This window comes from Excalfactoria chinensis, chromosome 2, assembly GCF_039878825.1.
Source record: "Excalfactoria chinensis isolate bCotChi1 chromosome 2, bCotChi1.hap2, whole genome shotgun sequence".
NCBI classification, from domain to species: Eukaryota; Metazoa; Chordata; class Aves; order Galliformes; family Phasianidae; genus Excalfactoria; species Excalfactoria chinensis.
The window spans coordinates 20,925,000-20,944,516 of record NC_092826.1 but is presented as its reverse complement, the minus strand read 5'-3'; the positions used below and the strand labels follow the sequence as shown (position 1 = coordinate 20,944,516).

The window sequence follows — 19,517 nt, the reverse complement described above, 5'->3', positions numbered from 1 at the left end:
CTAGGGAGAAGTTTAGCCCCGGAAGGAGAAAGGGAATATAAAGAAAGGCAAAATTCCCTAAGCCACAGGCCACCAGTGCACAGTAATGTACACTATTTTGTATGCTGCATTTCTATTTTAAAAAATAAAAACCAAACATCTTTATGCCTGCAGACTTTTAATTGCATTGATCATATCATTAAGCAGTCCTAATATGCAGTCAATTCCAGTTTAGATTTGGCCCTAATGAGACAGGTTTCCACGATATACAGTGGGACTAGATGGAGGTCACAATCTGATACATTCATATGGCACAGTACAAGGAGATGCAGGAGGACTTGTGAATTTTGATTATGTTCTCATATGGGAATCACAGAAAATAACCAACTGAGGAATACCACCTAGCCAGAAACTGCTGCGGGACATGAATTAAAGAAGGAGAGGGAATGTTTATTAAATGCAACAAAATCTGTATTTTGAACTTCACCATGAAAACAAATCCTAAAATAAGTTGCTTTCTAAAAACAAACAGCTCAGAATAAAGAGAAATAATTTCATACCTGTATACTCAAAGAGACGCTAATCAGAAAATTTGAGGCAGCAGCAAGTAAAACTCCCAAGAGCTCAGTCTGCAGGATCACCAAACAGAGAAATACAAAACATACTTATTAGGTGAAGAAGAACAATATAACAGTGGTTTTCTGATAGTACATCATAACAGCATCAAAAACAAATTACTGCACATTTCAGTCACTGAGTTCAGGCTGCACTAAGAAACTGATAAAAAATATCTCTATACAGTGGGCTGTAATTACACAGTGGGTTTGTGCGTGGTGCCTAGGGCTTAAATAGTAAACAACTGGGAAATGGAAGGGCATCTCAGTGCAAGAGGTGGTTTTACAGCCCTTCAGAAGAACACATCCTTCAGTCTTGCAAAAGAAAAAGCTGGATGTGTCTGACATGAGCACTGCACACAAAAATTCTTTCTTTTTTTTTTAAGTACTTGTTTTATTACATAACCCAGAAGTAAAACCAACGCAATCACATTGTTCATATTAGAACACAGTGATTTTATGTTTCAACATATCCACTATTGGACAGGGCAGCCAGGATCATGGGTCTGCTGACAGCTTCTTCAATGTACCGTGTTATTTAACTAAATCCTTTTCTAATCAGCCTAATTTTCATTAAGATTTTGCAAACTTTCTGTGAGGCTGAGAAATTGAAAACATTCAAGTAGGACTCATTATTTTGGGAAACAGCCATTCAAAGACGTCATTTCAGCAAGTTCAGTGCACAGATACACAGCAGAGCTCCCCATCTATGTTTGAAATGTTGCAACCTTTGTATGCTGTCCTAAGTGTATTCACCCATCCAAGGCCACTGGTATGGTATCATGAGAAGACACATTAGCTTGCAGAGAGGACAAATGCAATATCAATGGACTTTTACAAGGACAATGAATGAGCATCTCCAAAAGCATGAAGAAAAAACAGTGTTACCACAAAAAGTCTAGAAAAGAATGATAATTTTAAGAGGCACATCTGAATCCAACTATCTCCGGCCCCATGTACTTCTGCAGCAGCTTTGGCTCAGAAGGAAAAGCAGACAACAGAATCATACAGGATAAGATGCTCAGCAGGTTGCAAGATAAGTACTACAGGAACATGAGGAGTCTTGCATTCTCTTTCCTCACAGGGAAACTGCTACCAAATGGCCAGCACCCAGGGCCTCATAGAAACACAGGGGGTGAGTTTTCCTCCCCAAAGCTTTGGTGCCAGTGTCACTACATCTCATGCAAACTTCAACTGTTCATATGTGGATTATTGCATTCCTTTCTTCATCCAGCAAACAAACAGAAATATCAATAAAATAGCAGTTAAATCAAAATTATTTCTTTGCTCCCAAAGACTTGTTCTTTCTAAAGACAGCATATTCCTTTGTGAGGGGGTGGAGAGGTGACCTTGTCAGCCTCATCATGAAGGGTCTAAGAATAAGGCAACAGCAGGGAACAGAAAACAGAAACTGCCAGCTCATTTACCTCATCATTTTGTTGCCTTCACGTAACTAATTGTAATATATCCCTGCTATTGCAGCACAGAACATGGACTCTGTGGCTTTTTTCAGTTCAACAGCCAATACAGCCCTCGCAGCTGTATCTCTGAGCAGCCCCTTACAGCTCCTTAATACCAGTCCACGGTTGCAAACACCGAGCAGGACTCAGGAAACAACCAGACTCCAGGGAGGAACTGTGCTGGTCTCAAAGGGGGTTCTCCATCCAGCTTTTAAGCTGCCAAAAGCACGTTCATCATTCAGTGTAAAATTCCTTAGGCAGGAGCCCTAACTCCTGAGGGCAGCCAGCAGTCTTCATACATGGCATACGGATCATGGCTGCAAAGGGTGAGCTACGCTGCCAGTGAAAAACATGGGTGGAAACAGTGAAGTCACTAAACTCAATCTGCATGAGTGGGCAGACCTGTGGTCTTATATCCATTCCGGGTTGCTGAAAATTCAGGTGTAAGGTACCATATGGAATGACTATCATGGCCTATAATATTTCTCAGAACCATTCCTTTGCTCTTAAGATAAAAGTTGCATGCAGCTGGTGGCAGAGGATGAAACTCTGTTTAATTTGTCATTAAAAACAAAAAGTGAAAAATTACACTCATTTACTGCTTCCAATGATGATCTGAGTATCTACCTCCAGGAACTCAGAATCAAGTACCCCTTTTATGGCTCTATGTAACACGTGAATAGGGACTCCAGTAGGAAGTCTTCCCATGCTGAGCATCCCTGTTCTCCCCTCCAGCACTAAATGCTTTCGTACCTCAGTGGCTGGTTTGTCAAGTACACGAGAGCTTTGCTTCTTTAGATTAGAGTGAGCTTTCTTCAAATAGCCTTGTGGGCTGCTTCAGATTTCTCACCACGATCACCCAAGTTATGAACTGGACTTACCTCCCAAAAGTCATTGCTTATTTTTCAATTTCCACAAATTCCCAGGAGCAGCTCAAACGTTTGGCCTTCTAATTTTCTGGGAAGCACTGAGACAATGTATGCAACCATAGTTTCAATACTTCCCAGAATTTCTCTCAGCATTCTGTATGACATCTCCAGGGCCAGTAGTGCCAGTGACTCCTCATGGAGACCATAAGAGTAAGGTCTTCCCATCCCAAGACAGGAACAGGCAGCCAGGGGCACAGAGCAGCTTCCTGGGGATGGAGATAGAGGCTGGGCAGGGCCATAGGCTTGGCTTGGCAAGGGTCCATTGCAGGCTGGAGCCTGGCTTTCCTGTGGCAGAGTCTGACAGTCCTAGGGATGATGTGGAGACTTAGGCCATGGGCAGGGCTGAGGAGCCAGAGAAAAACAGTGCTTGCACAGGATCATGGCAAATCTATAGTGGCAGTCTGAGCTCTAAATTTACCCTCACTGCTCAGGTCATTTTATCATAATGACCACATGGTTCACCTGAATGTTGCTGTTGGCATATATACTGCGCTGCCTGCTCTAAACTGACATGTGTTAATGAGCTCTGGTTAATAGCGTGATAGCATCGTACTTCCAATGCCAGGGCTGGACAGACACCTAAAATTAAAAGCAGAGTGCAGTGCAAGAGGGAGGTCAAATATCACATGGGTCCATTCAGGGAGACAAGATGAAAGTACAGTCACACCAAACGGCTATAGCACAGCAATACTTTCTTATGTGAGTTCATACTCAGACATGCCAATGTTAAAGAAAATAACACAGAACAAAACTTTAGTAAAGGAGAAAATTAGATGGCAAACTTCCCAAATCAAAGAGCATCGTAAGCTAACAGACTTTTTCTAATGCACAAGAGCTATCACATAAAGCAGTGCTCAAAGCAGGAGAGAAAAAATAAGATGCAATATCTCAGACTAATAAAATGGAGCATGAATGAAAGATGATGAGATGATGACTTGCACCAGAAGAAAGATCACCCTATCAAACGGAGACAGTTGCTGTATTGCCCTGAAGGCCACTAGAATCCTTGTGTTCCCATCTTGACATATGAAAGGCTTTATCATTTGTGCTATGTCCGCACAATGTCCTTTAGAGGCTAGAGGACTGGTGTAGCAGCCAGTATTCTAAGTAATAAACATGACATTCTCTGAACACAGAGTTTCCAGTTGTGAAATCCAGTTGTGATATCATCCATGCAGAGCTTCCCACACAAAAGTCTTGAGACAAATCTCCATGAGGGAATTCAGTTGCAGACACAACTCAAGAGCCATGGTGCTACTTTACACAACTAAGAAGTTCTATGGGAAAAAGACTGAAATACTCAAAGCTGTTGGCATAAGATGCTAATCTCTTCATATCCAAAACATCTGTCTGAACCTACAAGCCACTTTGTTGTACCCCAGATTTCAAACTGTTGACACATTCTTCCAATGCTTCCAAATACATTACACTTGTCCCAGAAACATCCTTCCTGTAATTTTTCCAAAAAGTAAAAAAATACAGACATTTTATTTCCTTTACCTTAATTTGATTTGAAACAAGCTGTTTAAGTCACTTGTTGGCTTTGCAGCACATGCACCATAGACAGAGACTGTAGGTTTACCAGTGTTTGGCACAATTGGTAACAAATAGTTGCACAATTGTACCCAAAAAGGTGCAATTTCATTATATGTTCCAATAGGTCAAAAGATCAAAGGTTCAATGTCTGGATGAAGATCAGAGATGAGTGTTGTCCCTTAGCAGTCAGTACTGGGACCAGTGCTCTTTAACATCTTCTTCAATGACACCAACATGTGCACCCTCATTATTTTTTGGATTACACAAAACTGTGTGGTGCAGGCAACATGCCTGAGAGATGGGATGCTGTCCAGAAAGACTTAGACAGGCTTGAGCAGTGGGCCCATGTGAACCTCATGAGGTTCAACAGATCTAAGTGCAAGGCCTTGCACCTGGATTGTGGCAACCCTTGCTATCAGTACAAGCTGGGAGATGTAAGGAAGCCCTGCCAAAAAGGACCTGGCAGTACTGGTGGATGGCAAGCTGGCCATGAGTCAGCAGTGTGTCTTCACAACCCAGAAAGCCAACTGTATTGTGGACTGCATCAAAAGAAGCAGACTGTATGTTTCCCTTGCTGGCAAAACTGGTTCAAGGAATGCCTTTTGATCCCCATTCCTAGGCCTCCACTCCTCACTGCCTCATTTGTGTTAAAATAACTATTTGTGAGTCTAGAAAGGCACTGTTCCAGGTTTGAAACAACCCTCCCAAAATATACCCCGTTAGTATCATGTTCTTTATAAGCCACCTGCTAATGTTGGACTCTGAAGGCAGATTGAAATTCACAAGGCAAAGTGAGTGCTTTAAAATGGTGACCCTGTGTTGTTTGCCAGCCATGAAAGTGACCAAAGGATCATGACTTTATGAGGCACTCTCACCAGTACATGGCATCCCACGTCCCAGCTCTCACACAAATCCAGACATGGGGAAGAGGGCTCTGAAGAATCAAACAGAAGGCATCCATTTGCCAACTGCAGTGGCAGCGTATTGCTACTCAAAATAAATGAGCAGCAGAATTACATATTGCTGCATATGATCCCCCTGTGAACACTCATGCAGAGCCTGATGCTTTTTTACCCTAACACCTTTTCCCATCATACTGGCAGTATTTTAGAAGAGCCTTTTATATGCAAGGTCTCTTTTTATTGTTAAAGTAAAGCAAGGGACTTATAAATGAAAGCCAGGTTGAAATCTAAATTTTTGGCAATAATTCTAATAACTTTGTCCCCAGCAGAGTACAATCTGCATTGGAGATTCAGTTATACAGTGAAGCGCAAGTTACCCACATTACATTTATGTTTTCCTATTGCACATTAAACTGAAGTTTCCAGGCCCCTGAACTGAATACTTAGAAAGATTAACTGAATTTGTATTGAGTAAAAGGTATATGGGCATTATTTGTGGAAACTTTTTCATATTTTCTGCTAATTTTACAACACCAGTTAAACTGCTCCTCCTATTTTTCTTTATTTCTGCATTTATTTGTGATCTAAAGGTGTTCTTAACAAATGTAATGAATTACAAGGCTTCAAAAGCCACATCTGAATTCCAGTACTTAGAATTTCTCCAGAATAGGATGGATCCTGTAATAAAAATAGGATAAATGCCTCCGAAAATTCCATTTCTGCATTAACTCTGAATCAAGGTAAATTCAGAATCCTTAATAAAAAACACAGCTTTGAAAGAGTTACCATGTGGAATTAGGAGAAACTTATCGTTTAGCTACTATTATTTATAGAGCCCTGGCTGTACTCAGTGCTCTACAGATGCATAAAGAAAATAAGTTCCTTGTTTTCAGTGGTTTTCACAGTGCAATTTGTAAAGTACTGATGGAGTCCTGAAACAATAGCATAAGAGTAATTACCAGCATTGGAACATATAATGAAAATACAAGTGGATTGTTCATTGTGACATGAAAGACAAAGGACATACAAGGAGAGAATGAAAGCATTTGACTCCATCTTTTTTAGGAACAGAAGAAGAGAGGAGAGAGAGGGAACTAAGCCAGAGTAAATCTGAACGAAGACAAGACACTTCACATGTTTTACACGAGTCGTTACACAGGATTCCAAACCACAGTAGATACAGTTCCTATCTCACAAACATTGCTGTTCTCTTGCCTTTACTGGGTTTTATCATCCATTAGCTTCTGAATTTAGAGAACATCTTTTCTTTTTCCAGGAAAGAGACAAATTGTAAAGGCTGAAAAAAAATATATCTTGGAAAGGTATCAAAGGGTGTGGGAGCTTGAGAGGATAGATCATCCACAGACATGGGGCAGTTCTGTTCAGCTCCATGCTTCGATCATGTTCATGCATTCTTAATTATATTCCTCAGTCCGATTAGTTAATGTCCATAATGTATTCCACACCAAGGTGATGAATTTTAATGGTAAAAGATAATTAAAAAGTAACTTTTGACATGCTTACATATATACACACGTATACAGATTTATCCATCCACTATAATATTACAAGCACTATGAGCAGTAATTTCTTTCCTTTTTGAGGAGTTACAGCAAAACCTCTCATCTTCTAAATTTCAATTTCCAATACTCAAGAATCAAATATCAGAATTAGGAAATAAATGAGAGAATGGGGAAGGCACAGAATAGATTTTTACACTGTTCCTCAGATGAAGAGACTGTGACACTGTGCTGCATAATCAGAGAGCATTTCATGTTTTAATATCACCTGTTAGATTGCAAATAAAAGCCTCTCCAGTGTGTGCACAATAGAGGCTCTAAAAATTTCAATCATAGTTGCTAACATCTTAATAGAAGGATTTTCTCAAGGACCATCACATAGCATCTCCATGGCAACTACAGAAATTACATACCCAGAAAAACAAGAAAAGGACTGTTTAACTTTGTCAGCTTCCAAGTCCCTCAGGAGAAACAAGGATGCAAGCACTGTTTGACCAGCTTCTCCCTTAACAAGGACAACTGGCTGAGAGATACTCTTTTGCCACTGTGCTTGAGCTGGCTTTCTAGGTATTCCAGTCCGGCCCTGTCTTGTTTCTGGAATAAAAGGCAAGGTACAATCCTGACTACTAAAACACCCGGTATATTAACTTCCAGAAATGATAGCCTGTCTCATAGTGAGATCTCCACCTGTTTCATGTGTCTCTCTGGACACCTAATGGACAGCTGAGGAGGAGAAAGCTCAAAGCACAGAGCACACACAAGATTCATGGGGACAGTTCATGCTCTAGAAGATGGAGTAGCTCTGCCCGTACTCAAAAAGACTGGCAAACTCAGTAGGGAGCTACCTGAACAACTGAATAAATCATGCTGTTAAGTGTTATGTTAGGTTGCAATAGAAGGCACGGAGTGCCTTGCTCTGACTCTATGCACAGACATGCCTCTGAACAAAACACACCTAGCTTGTTCCCTTCTGGTATCTTAGTACAAGCCTTGTTGGAGCACAAGTTCCACTTACAAATACACGAAGTCTGGAAAGCAAGAGTAAAAATCTCCTATACCAGCTGTGAGGAGCAGGACAGTGACATGCCTTTTCCAGCATGCACCTCTCCAGCATCACTTCCCAACAGAGGCAGACTGTTCTCTCATCCCCTCTCAATGAATCTTTCGTTAGCTGTAGCTAACTCCTCCTTTGATGTGCACAACAGAGTCTTCTCAACATGTTTCTTTGTTGGATCCCACTGACACCAGTGGGCCTGGGTAAACAAGAATGGGAACTCAGGACACTCCAAGGCTGGTGGCATTTCAGAGCAGCTCCTAACAGGAGTAATGAGAGGAGGGGTAAACAGAAAAGATCCAACCGCATTTAGAACGAAGTTTGATCCATCTGGGAAAAGAATTATGTGATTATATGGTAGAGGAATGGACAGCCCAAAGGCCTTTCCAGTTCCTGCAGAGGAGGGGTGCTGCACATTTGTTTCTTGCTTTTCTTCCTGCCCCTCACGCACTTGGCTCTCCTTGCTCATTTCCACAGAGAGCGTTAATCATTTACAGATAGTTTGCAATGTAAAAAAAGGACTGAACTCCAGAAGGCAGAACATTCTGGTTAGCAACACCATTCATTTAAATATAAACAACTGCTAGATTATCAGTGATGATTTAAAAACAAGAGGTCTTGCACTCACTAAAATATTCACACACATGTATATGGGTGCACAGACACACAAACACAACTGGATGCTTTTAATTTACAGATGCTTCTGCTCAAAACTTTAAGATGTAAATCTGAGGTTTAGGATAACGAATACGTTTCTTGGAGAAATGATCTCAGGCGCCAACTTCTTGCAGGGGCCTCGGATGTAGACAATGGCCTCATTTTCCCTTTCTGTTTCCCTGTGACATATTACAGTTGTGCATTTTGATCTTTTGCTTTGATCTGCAACTCGATTTAAAGTGTTGTGAGCCATTTTGTAGTTAGCGATGGGTGCTGGCTGGCATATAGAGGAAATGTCCAGTTCATCGCAAACCAAAACATCTTTTGACCTGCTGGAGAAAGCAAGAATCAGTTTTGATGGACAATTCCTTCTAGGTACCTTTGTCTCCTTTTTGTGCTCTCTGTTGCTCTTTAAAAAGATTAAAAGTATTTTCACCTTGTTTTGAGCATTCTTCCAGCAGGTTTAGCTAATAATTTTCTGGCTTCTTTTCATATTTTACTATAATATAGAATACAGTATTAGGGCTGCTCCAAAACTAATGCCTCCTATTTTATTATGTTGGCCCATGATGTCAGAGGCAGATGTGGGCGGTATGGAAGCAGAGGTTGAACCTTCCCACCAGTATTCCATTCTGTTTTGTTGCTGTGCTACAGATAACAGCAGAGGGGCTGTCTGACAAAATGGCATCTGGCACAGAAATGTGTATGAAGCAAATGTGTGTTATTGCATTCCTCTGTCCAGAAAACATGGCACCCACTGATATTCATTGATGCTTACTGAACGTTGAGACCAAACAGTGGATGTGAGCACAGTGAAGTGGTGGGTGGTGCATTTCAGTAGTGGCAAAAGCAGTACTCCTCCGCCAGTGCAGATTTTTACAAGTGCAGCATGCAGGCTCTTCTTCATCACTGCCATAATGCATAGCTAATAACAGTGACTAGGCTGAAAAATATTGCTTTGTAGCTGAGGATTTGCTCTACCAAACAGTATTATTGTGTGTTTTGTAACTGTTGTAGTTTCTGTGAAATGAATTGGAGGCATTGCTTTCAGAGCGATTTATGTAGTAAACCAGTTTCCACTCAACGGGAAACACTAGGGAGATGAGATCTATACAGATAAATTCTGTCCCTTCTTTTTTAGGAATTAAATAAAAAGAGGGAACTGAGCACCCTTTTCCTCAGGTGCCATCAGCTCTCTCTTGTAAACCACAGAATGATCTTTAGTTTGTCCTGGAAGCTTTTGATCTATAGCCAAGAGATGCTATCAGATATTCATCTGATAAAAGCTGATAGTCTTTGTTTAACTGAAGCTTTAGCAGACACTACAAGCTTTGCTCTGTCATCTTGACATGATGACTGCTGCATGATAACACAGACACTGAATGATAATGTTCATGGTGCTTTAGTCACTGCAGGGAGAAAAAGACTGTCACTGAAATAGGAAAAAAAAGCAAAGAAATTAATATCATTATAAGTCAATAAATGAAAGAACTTTGTGGCAAGTCCAAAACATAAATATATAAATAAAATGGCAGGAAAGAGTAGGTTAGAGTCATAAAGCAAAGTAAATGGAATCAGAATTCACTCACTCCAAGGCTGGAGCCCCCAAAATTTAAAGCAGGTTTTAATTGTCAGTTGACTCTCTGGTTACAAGTCTGCTATGTACACAAAGCTCATATTTTGATTGTTTTTACAGGAATCCCTTTCCAGCGTGGATATCTTTGGCTGGTGATGAAAAAGGATTCAAGTGCAATTCGTATCAGTTGGCAAAATTACCTCATTTTGATCAATAGTTAAATCATTGTGCATGCTAGCTAAGACTCCAGTGTAGATTTTATCTCCTACTGAGTAGATTCAGTTAAAGGGGATTGAAGTCAGCAAGTTAGACTTACTAACTACTTTGTCTTAGCCATCTTGAAGTAGCAATGTCCAAGCAGCCAGCTTGCTTTGCTATGAGTCATGACTTTCACACATGCAGGGTCTTCCTCCAGATCTTGCACTTAGCATGGTGGGCCAATATCCCACAGCCCTGTGAACCACAGGATTGCTTCTGCAGAAACAACGCCAGATACAAAGGGCGATGCAGGCCTTAGACAGTCATTGAGTGCTTCATCCAGAAGTCCCATGATTTCTCTCTATCACTTTTCCACAATCTCTCTTCATTCTCACCTTACGAGCAAAACAGATCATATCACCAAAGGAGGCCAAAGCTTCCAGCCTAGATAACATAAATCAGGCATGACTGTCATGGTGAACAGTGGAGTTACACTGGCATAACCTCAATTTTTGCAATACACATGTTTGTTTGATACTATTTACTTTTGAGCTTACTCCGCAAATACCGCTGCCACATTTCTTAAGATCTCTGCTATAGGCCTGGCGTTGATTCGCACACCAACTGGCTGTCTTTTGAAGCTGCTGGCAGTATGTTTCTAAGTCTAGATTAGTCACAGAATGGAAAGCATATCTCCCAACTGTTCACATTAATAAATGCCATTCTTCTGGTGACACTGTAAACATGAACGTAACAGTTTATACGTGTCACAAAAACTCCAAATGGAATAATCACAGCCTTGGTTATTAGGTTAGCCAAAGGTCTTCACCCCCTTAATGACTGGAGTGCACATTCTGGAGTTTGTTCATATTTCTAAAGCCTTGTTCCCTGAGTTTGGTCAAATTTCTACTTGAGTCACTGGGATTTTTTTGATTCCTTCCAACAGGAGTTAATCAGACCCAGCATATTGCTGGAGAGATGCAAAGGTACGATTGAGACATTGATTTTTGTATGCCTAAAGCAGACTTCCAGAACATAAGAAGATGAACATTTCTTAGCTTCAAAGAGCAATGAAGACTTCTTTGGATCACAAAATCATGAGTGTCCATATGGTAATAGGTGAGAGTTTAAGAGATGGGCAACTTATATTTAAGAAATTAGATGAGAATTCCCCTGTCCACTTATCCAGACAAACTGTCTCACCAAATGAGGCACTATGGCAAGCAAAGCAGCAGAAGCACAGGTTTAATATCTTCAGTGATGCCCAAGAAGCATGAAGCACCTTCACGAAATCTCACCTGCAGACGTTGCAGGGTGACTGCATGAGTAGTCAGACCTTCAGTATACTTCACCTTGCAACTCTGAGGCAAGACAGCGGGACACCAAAATCAACATAATAGCCGTGGCCAATTTAATTTAGAGCCTACTATTTGGAGAGCTTCAGTGTGGGCAGGGCAAAGCAGGGTAGGGACTGAAGCTTGTCCTGTGCCTGGTGCTTCCTACTCGGTTATGACAAGAGGAAGCAATCTCCCTGCTCTGCTCCAGGGTAAATCTGATTCTGCTGCTCTGAATCACTGTCATGAAGAACAGTGCCCGTTTTAAGCTCTGTAGTCAGTGCAGGCTGGATATCTAATAGAGTCTTCACTATAACCCAGATCTTTCAGTTAAATACCTCTTTAAAGCAGTCCAAAGCAAAACTGATTTCTGCACTACGCAGGATATGTAAAATGGTGAGTAAATTTCTCTTGCACTGATCTTCTGCTTCCCCTTTCTAACTAATGACAAGCTGTTATTATTGCCTAGAAAAGTTCAAATTAATGCTCTCAAATCTCTTAAAACAGATTAGCGTAATTAAGAAGCCTCTGGTTATATCTATCTCTTGAATGATTTAAAGAAAAAAAAATAAATCAAATTCATATCCTCTTTAATATCCTCAGAAAAACTGAACAGCTCATTTTACCATAGCAGGGGCAGAAGGGGAAGCACTCGAAAGAGTCTGAGATTTGAGAAAAATAACCCAGTGAGAATCAGGAAACAGACACTCAGCAGAGCTCTAGTTGGGTCTATATACATAGAGTTCTGGGACCTACAGCAGTGCCTGGTGGAAGCCAGATCAGCAGATCATTCCTTAGATTGGCTGAGAAAAACATAAGTTGACTCCAGTCTCTGGGCTACTTGCTCATCCATGGCATCTGCTCCAGACCAGACCTCCTGTCCCATCCCCTACCTTCCCTATATTAAGGTATATATTAAGCTTAGTCTCATTCTTCCTACAATGTGTAGGGGAAAAAAAGGAATTTGAGAGTTGCAATTTGCCTATGGTACAAGTACAAGGGGGATGGGCCAAGGGTAAAACTCTTGAGTAGTTATTTCCTTTATCTTTGAGTGATTAATAAATTCTCATGCAGCAGCTGTTCTTTCTCTAACCTGGAGAGTGTAGACCAGACCTGGAGCTTTGGCACAATCTGAAAGCTTGCGTGCAAAGCCGGCCCAGCTGACAGCCCTGCACTTCTGATCCTAAGCAACATGTCCTTTTCTAGCAGAACTTAATTAAATGTGGACAGAGCAGTGGAACTGCTGCTGGATTCCCAACAGCTGAACACAGCAGAAGAGCATGTAACAGCACTGACAGCAGGTGTTCACAGTGTTTTTTTAATTACAAGTTTTGACTTTTGGATTCCACCCGACAGATTAAAAGAGAAAGGCAACTCCTTTTTATAACTTCAAGGGCTGTAAAGAACATGCATTTCCACTGAGAATTCTGTACACGTTTTCTCCCATACACATTCACCTGCATAATAAAGAAAATGGGAACCCTCTGAACTCTGAAGCCTAACAGGTTGAGAATGATATGAGGAAGCAGAGTCAGCACTGATACGCTTGTTGGCTTTCAACAGTTTTCTAAGAGGGAGCTGGAACAGGGGAGAACTTTCCACCATAGCCTTTACAGATGAGCACAGCAGCAGAAAGAAGGGTGAGGGCATGTTTGTTTCTGTTCTCTCTGTGCTCAGGAACTGGTTTACCAGTCAGCCTGAAACAGTGAGCATCTGCAGTCTATCAGGGAACAGAGTGTGGCATGAGGAAAACTACAGAGACTGGGAAGGAAAAAGAGTAAAATACCTTTCTCTGGCAGCTCCCTCTGGAGCCAAACCATGCTTTCACCTTGCTGAGAACATCAAGAGGCTGCATCGAGCTTGTAGCAATGAGAGGTGAGATGAAGCACTGAAGACTTCCTCCTTCAAAACAATGAGCTGAAGCCTTAATTGTAGCACTTTACATTTCATGTATATGATAGAAGGCAGCACAGAAAGACCTTACAGCAATGTGCTTAATCCTGGGGGTTCCTCACCACACCTGATGGCAGCCACTGCTGCCGGTAGATCAGAGCACACAAAGATTGGGTTTCCTGGCTGCACACAGCCACCACCTGCACAGTGAGCCTGTGGCAGATGCTGATATATTGCCATGAGACAGGAGGCCACCGGTCCGTCTGAAGAAGCTGTCAGCATTTCAAACCTCAAGGATAGAGCCGAAATGACTTATCACAGCCCGTGAAATAAAATAACCTTTTAACATGTCTGGGCAACCTGTAATAACCCCAAGCTTATTAAGAGACAGGCAAAGAAGGGAAAAAAATATGCAGAAATGAAAGGACTTTCCCTCTCAGGCTCAGCTTCCACACTTGAACAACCACACACAGTGACTACACACAATAGTCACATAAAATACTGAGTTGTGGAGGAAGCATTTCTTCTGAGCTTTCATTGATAATTTCTACCCATGCTCCTTATCTGATACAAAGTTATACCTTGATTAATATCAGTTAATAACCTGGACTAACATTGCAAAATTTCTTTGCCCATAAACAACAACATTGAAAATAAATAAACAACCTTTGAGATTTGCCAAGAGAAATTAAAAAAAGGATTAAGCAGAAGCAATTACATATACTTTAAATTAAGCAAACAAACTCCGCATGTGGTAGTTTCTTATGTTCATTACTCCAACAGATTCAAAATATTACAGAAGTGGTAGCTTGTCAGGAAATACATCAGGTAAATGAGTATTTAATCAGATTTTACTACATCATTAAACACTTCCATGGCCCATGATGCACAACACAAGACTGTGACAGGGAAGGCTGTCAGTGCACAGCCCCAAGCAGCACCAAGCAAGTTGCATCCATGTGATGCCAGCAAGTCCCACTTCCAGACTTTGCAACCACACATTCCCCCGGCTACATTCGTGCCAATATCCAGGATCAGTAAGGACACAGGCACTTTAACATCTTCCAGGAAGCTTCATGTTTACAAACGTCATTCAGGACTTACTGGAGTGCCATGTATTTCTCCTAGCACATGTGTTAGATCTCCCTGCCTCAGTGGATGCCCTTGATACCCACATAGCATGAGGCAGCTGTGGCCACCAGCCATGCCAAGACCCTCATGTCTGGGGGATCTTTAATCTCCTGATGGCTCATGGGGCTGAAACGTGCTCCTCCCAAAACAATCCATCTCCTCTTTCCTAGGATGTTTCCAAATAGATGAGAGCTAGCAGAGGTAGAAAACAAAGAGCTCCTCTTCAAAACCTAATGAAGGGAACAAAACAGTCTTGTGTTCCCAAGGGGAAAGGACAGAACCTCTGCCTGCAGACCTGAAATGACTGATCCATGGAGACAGCCAGAACAGTCCATTTGCCAGGAGTGGAGGGAGGAAATGATTTTTGATGCTTCTAAAAAATGTAAAATGTGAAAACGAGGTTGCACAGAAGAAACTAATTCCTGGCAAAATGAAGGTTCTTGGCAGCTCATGACCCAGAGTTACCCACTGTCTGCTCCAAAGCCTCAACTATACCAACACTGAAAACCAGAGCAAGAAAACCGCCAAGCTTAAAAAGCAGCACTTCCCACGCAACTACTCCAAGGAACACAGGAGCAGGGCTGGGATGTTTCGCAAGCAAATTTAAAACTCCATTGTAATGTACAGACATCCCTGCATTCCCCAACAGTTCTGCAGGCACTCTAAGCCCTAGGTCCCTAATTCCCAAACCCAGACTGACTCCTGGCTCCACACTCTTGCTGTGGTCCCCAGAAGCATTGCCATTGGGCATCCGGCAGGAGCACTGCTGCTCAGAGACCCCAGCAGAGGAATTCACAATTTTTCTCCCCTCTAAAGCTGAGAAACACCTCCTGCCACCTGGATATCCAGCCAGCAGCACATGCAGAATCCAGAGGGAAACATTTTGGGGACCTTCCCTGAGTTACAACCTGCTACTGGGCTGCTCACTGAGAAAGGAGAGCAGTTACCAACAAGACATTTTATGCACAATTTATACCAATACTTTGCATCATAAAAAAGTGGTTTGCTTCTTACGTAGTGAAAAACAAGAATGTTGAGTACCCTGCCATGCCTCCTACTTTATGAGGCAAAAAAAAGAAAGGAAGAAGTAAAGGATTTAATCAGCCTCCAATTCATTTTTATTGTTAGCAGATGCTTCAACTTGCTAGTTCTTGGGGGCCGCTTCAGTCTCTGTTTTGCAGTCGTCCAGGTACCACGTTGTCAGCACTGACAACATCAGAAACACCAACAGCAACCAGGGCAGACCAGGGCAGTACAGCCTCCTGCACTGCCACTGCTTGGGGGGTGAAGAAGGAGCAGGTACTGTCAGCAAATGGCTGCTGGAAAGTGCTTTACAGAGGACTGTGTGGAGAAGCTGAAATGATTTCCCCACTCCCCCCTCCTAGTGCCGCAGGGCTGGTGCTTACCTTGTGTTTGTTGTACCAGGGGCTGGAGAAGGTGCCCTCAAAGAACATGCTCCAGGATGCCCATGTCCCCCTGGCCATGCCATGCACAGCCACACCTGCAGGGATAGACAACTGGAAGCAAGGCAAAGTGGAGGACGTGGCACTTGCTTCCTGGTGCAGACAGGGCTGTGCTGTGCAGGTAGGTCACTACATGCCTAGGGGTGCACAGAGCAGCACAGCACAGCCAAAGGCTCTGGCAGATGCTCAGCTAGAGAAGATCTGCATCAAAGCATACAGGTGTGGAAAGGAACTTGGTCTGCAGGTGTTGCTGCTCCTTCCTGGTGCTCTCAGGTGCCTTTTTTCCCCCTCTCCGGCTTCCCCAGTGCCCCACCCTGCTTTGAAAAAGCAGCCTGGGAATTTAACTCCTTCAAATCAGAGCCTAAATCTCATAGCTGTAATATTCACTTCTATGTTATGAGTTTTATTTCCATAGTCATGTACTCACTTGCAGAAATTCTTATTTCTGTCCTGTATTTTTTACCTGTGAATAGGTGTTCTGAATAGATACTTTACAGAAATGGGTTTATTTCCAGACTGTGACTTTATTCGTTTGTTGTGTTACTTCTAATACAGTCACTTAAACTCTCCTGGGGAAAACAACTGAAAAAGCTCCTTGAAAGGTAGTCTAGCAGCTAGCAAGGTGGGAACTTGGCAGAGTTACGCTAAGGGACAAAAAGGGACTTATGTAGGAGTACAGAAAGAAAAAATTAAGCTACTGCATCTTCTGGCTCCAGGAATGTTAGCTGCTTGTTACTTGGAAAGCTCAGAAGGTGCTCTACCGTGGAAGTACTGAAATACTGGTCAGCTGGGCTTGAACATGTCTGAAGTGACAATTTCTGTGACAGGCTCGGCCTGTAGTGATTGTACCACCTGCTGTAGAAGAGATTTCTCCATCTCTGATGCAGAAGAAATGGCCTTGATTCTTGGTTGCAGAGGGACTGGTGGTCCCAGCATCAGCAAAAAGTTTAAGGAGAGAGAGAAAACCAGCATGCAGAGAGCAAGCTAGGGAGTGTGATCCAGAAGGCAAGGAGATGTGATACCCAGTGGATCACAGCAGCAAAGGTGACTGTAGAGAGACAAATAAGGATACAGACCCCTGATATGATTAACTTGTTTGAAAATGGAAGGAACACACAATTGCAGGAAGGAAACTGAATTAAATCAATACTTTCCTTGTTTACTACTTCAACAGTGCCTGAATTAGCCACAGGAATGGGATCTGAATCCAGCTAGAGGTAAACTAGGATATGGGAGAGGCAGAAGTGGCAAAGCAATGCTTGGGTTTAGATGATGATATAACACTAAACCTTGCTTTATAACATGAAATGTTTTGTTCCCATGTCTGGTCTAACTGGAAAGACCAGTTTCTGCGATTACAGCTCCATGAGTCCTCTGTAAATAAAAGCTGGAGCTAGCTGCACCATGTGTAGGTAGGTACACTGAAAAAATACCAAAAACAGCTCCAATAGTTCAGGGCTATGTAAATTGCTGCAGACTATTTTTACAGTGTTGTGTAATTATTCTCTGGAGTCCAGCTTACATTTAGAAAAAAAGTTTCCAGGCAATTTGTATTACGATTGCAGAAAAACCCAACAACCTTCCACTTTAAAGTGGAACTGGAGTGTAAACTGCTGCACTGATATTTGCTTGGTCCAGAGAGAGCTGGAACAATAGCTCAGAGGGAAGTGTGAATGGACTCATTCTTCTAACTGGAGCGCTAAACTGGAAGTCTGCTGACAATTTAAGTGTCAACATCAGCTACTTCAAGGAGGATCATTTTAGCAGAAACACTAGGCTAATGTTCTTATTTGTCATCCTCAATTTGCACTTGTTGGATGGCAGATCCTGGGGCAAGGAGGAAAAGCATTAACCAGTTGACAAAGATTGCCTGGGCTGAAGAAGACTCTCCCATTCTTCCATCACCCATAGTCACCTCTGCTCCAGCTCAAAACGGGGAGAAAAGAGGTCAGCACTTCACCAGGCAGGGGCCCAAAACTATCTCTGGTGGCCAAAAGCCACAACAGTCCCCACCAAGCTGGCAGTGACCTATGCAACATAATCCTCTGTTGCCAAAAATTTACAAACTGGTAAGAGATTGAAACAGAGTCTAAGGGGAGTGGGAGGAGAGGAGCAGCCCAAAATATCTCTTGAGGCTAGTCTTGTTGTTTTCCTTCATTATCATTGGTTCTCTCACTAAAACACAATGTGACTGTGATTTTCTCATGCATAAGAATGCTATTGGAACAGGTTTTCTGTAATGCTGTCGACGTGGAGCCCTTGTTGAATTGCTTTTGAAATTGATCTAGCAGTGATGGATCACTGTTCTGCACTGGGTTCAGACATGCCTGCTCTGTCTAGGGACCCCAGGGCCCTTGTGGCATGCTTTATTTATTAAAATCTCAGATTGTCTCACATGTGTAAGAGCTCAAAGTTACTCAGATTAATTTAACCTTTCTTTAGTTTTTAAGCCAGTCCTAACAGGAAAGTAAACAGCACTTTAGAAACAATTTCTGCTCAGATACCACCCTGCATTATTTGAACTAACTCAGTATGTGCACATGTCCCTGTACTTGTGCATTGCAGATTTCAAGCTGCAAGTGATACTGAAATGGTGGGCATAAAGGTACTAAACCCCTTGAGACCTATGCTCAGAGTATTCTGAGAACATGTTCCATGGAGCCAAAACGATGGGATCTGTAGGATGTTTTGACAGAGCGCAGCGTTTCCAGTCTTCAGTGGAGCTGAAGATCGAGTAGATGCTTCCTGAGTTGGTATTGCTGCTAGATGATGTCAAGAATGCTTTAACTGAGTCATGCACAGGATGGGAATCTTTGACACTTCCCATCCTGTTGCGAGTCATTTTGGGGTAGGAGAGAAGGGGTGGCTCTCATCAAGGTCTTATCAGCTTGTGTTACTTCTGAGCAATGGAGGCACAAGAGACTACTGTGGGATTTAATTGCATGGTTTCCCCTACTTAGATATTGTATTTCTATCACGTATGCCTTGGCCAAGCATGGGTCTCTGTTAAGAGATGACGTTTGTCTGTTGAGTCACAGTTTTGTAGACTGCAGTGGACACTTCGTTGACCTCTGGCCATGGTTATCTGGGATGGTGCTTAATCCTTGTCACTCCCTGAACTCTGGCTTGTCTGTTACTGGGACCACACAAACCAATAGGGTCTTTGTGCTGTCCTCTGCATGCAGTTTCCTAGCTCTAGCTGCCTTAAGCTCCTGCTTTCTTCTGTGGATAGCTTGACCTGACACTAGGGTTTGTTTGTTTCAGGCATTCC

General features: G+C 42.3%; 1 protein-coding gene across 1 annotated transcript in view; it reads right to left on the bottom strand.

Moving 5' to 3' along the window:
- NIPAL2 (NIPA like domain containing 2) overlaps positions 1–16,267 on the bottom strand; it is a 44,632-nt gene extending 28,365 nt beyond the window's left edge. Inside the window, exons 1-2 of the mRNA XM_072327252.1 lie at positions 16,190–16,267; positions 540–608 (exon numbers count right to left, since the gene is read on the bottom strand). Coding sequence (XP_072183353.1) covers positions 540–608; positions 16,190–16,267 — 147 coding nt within the window. The remainder of the gene's footprint in view (positions 1–539; positions 609–16,189) is intronic.
- Positions 16,268–19,517: the final 3,250 nt, after the last annotated feature.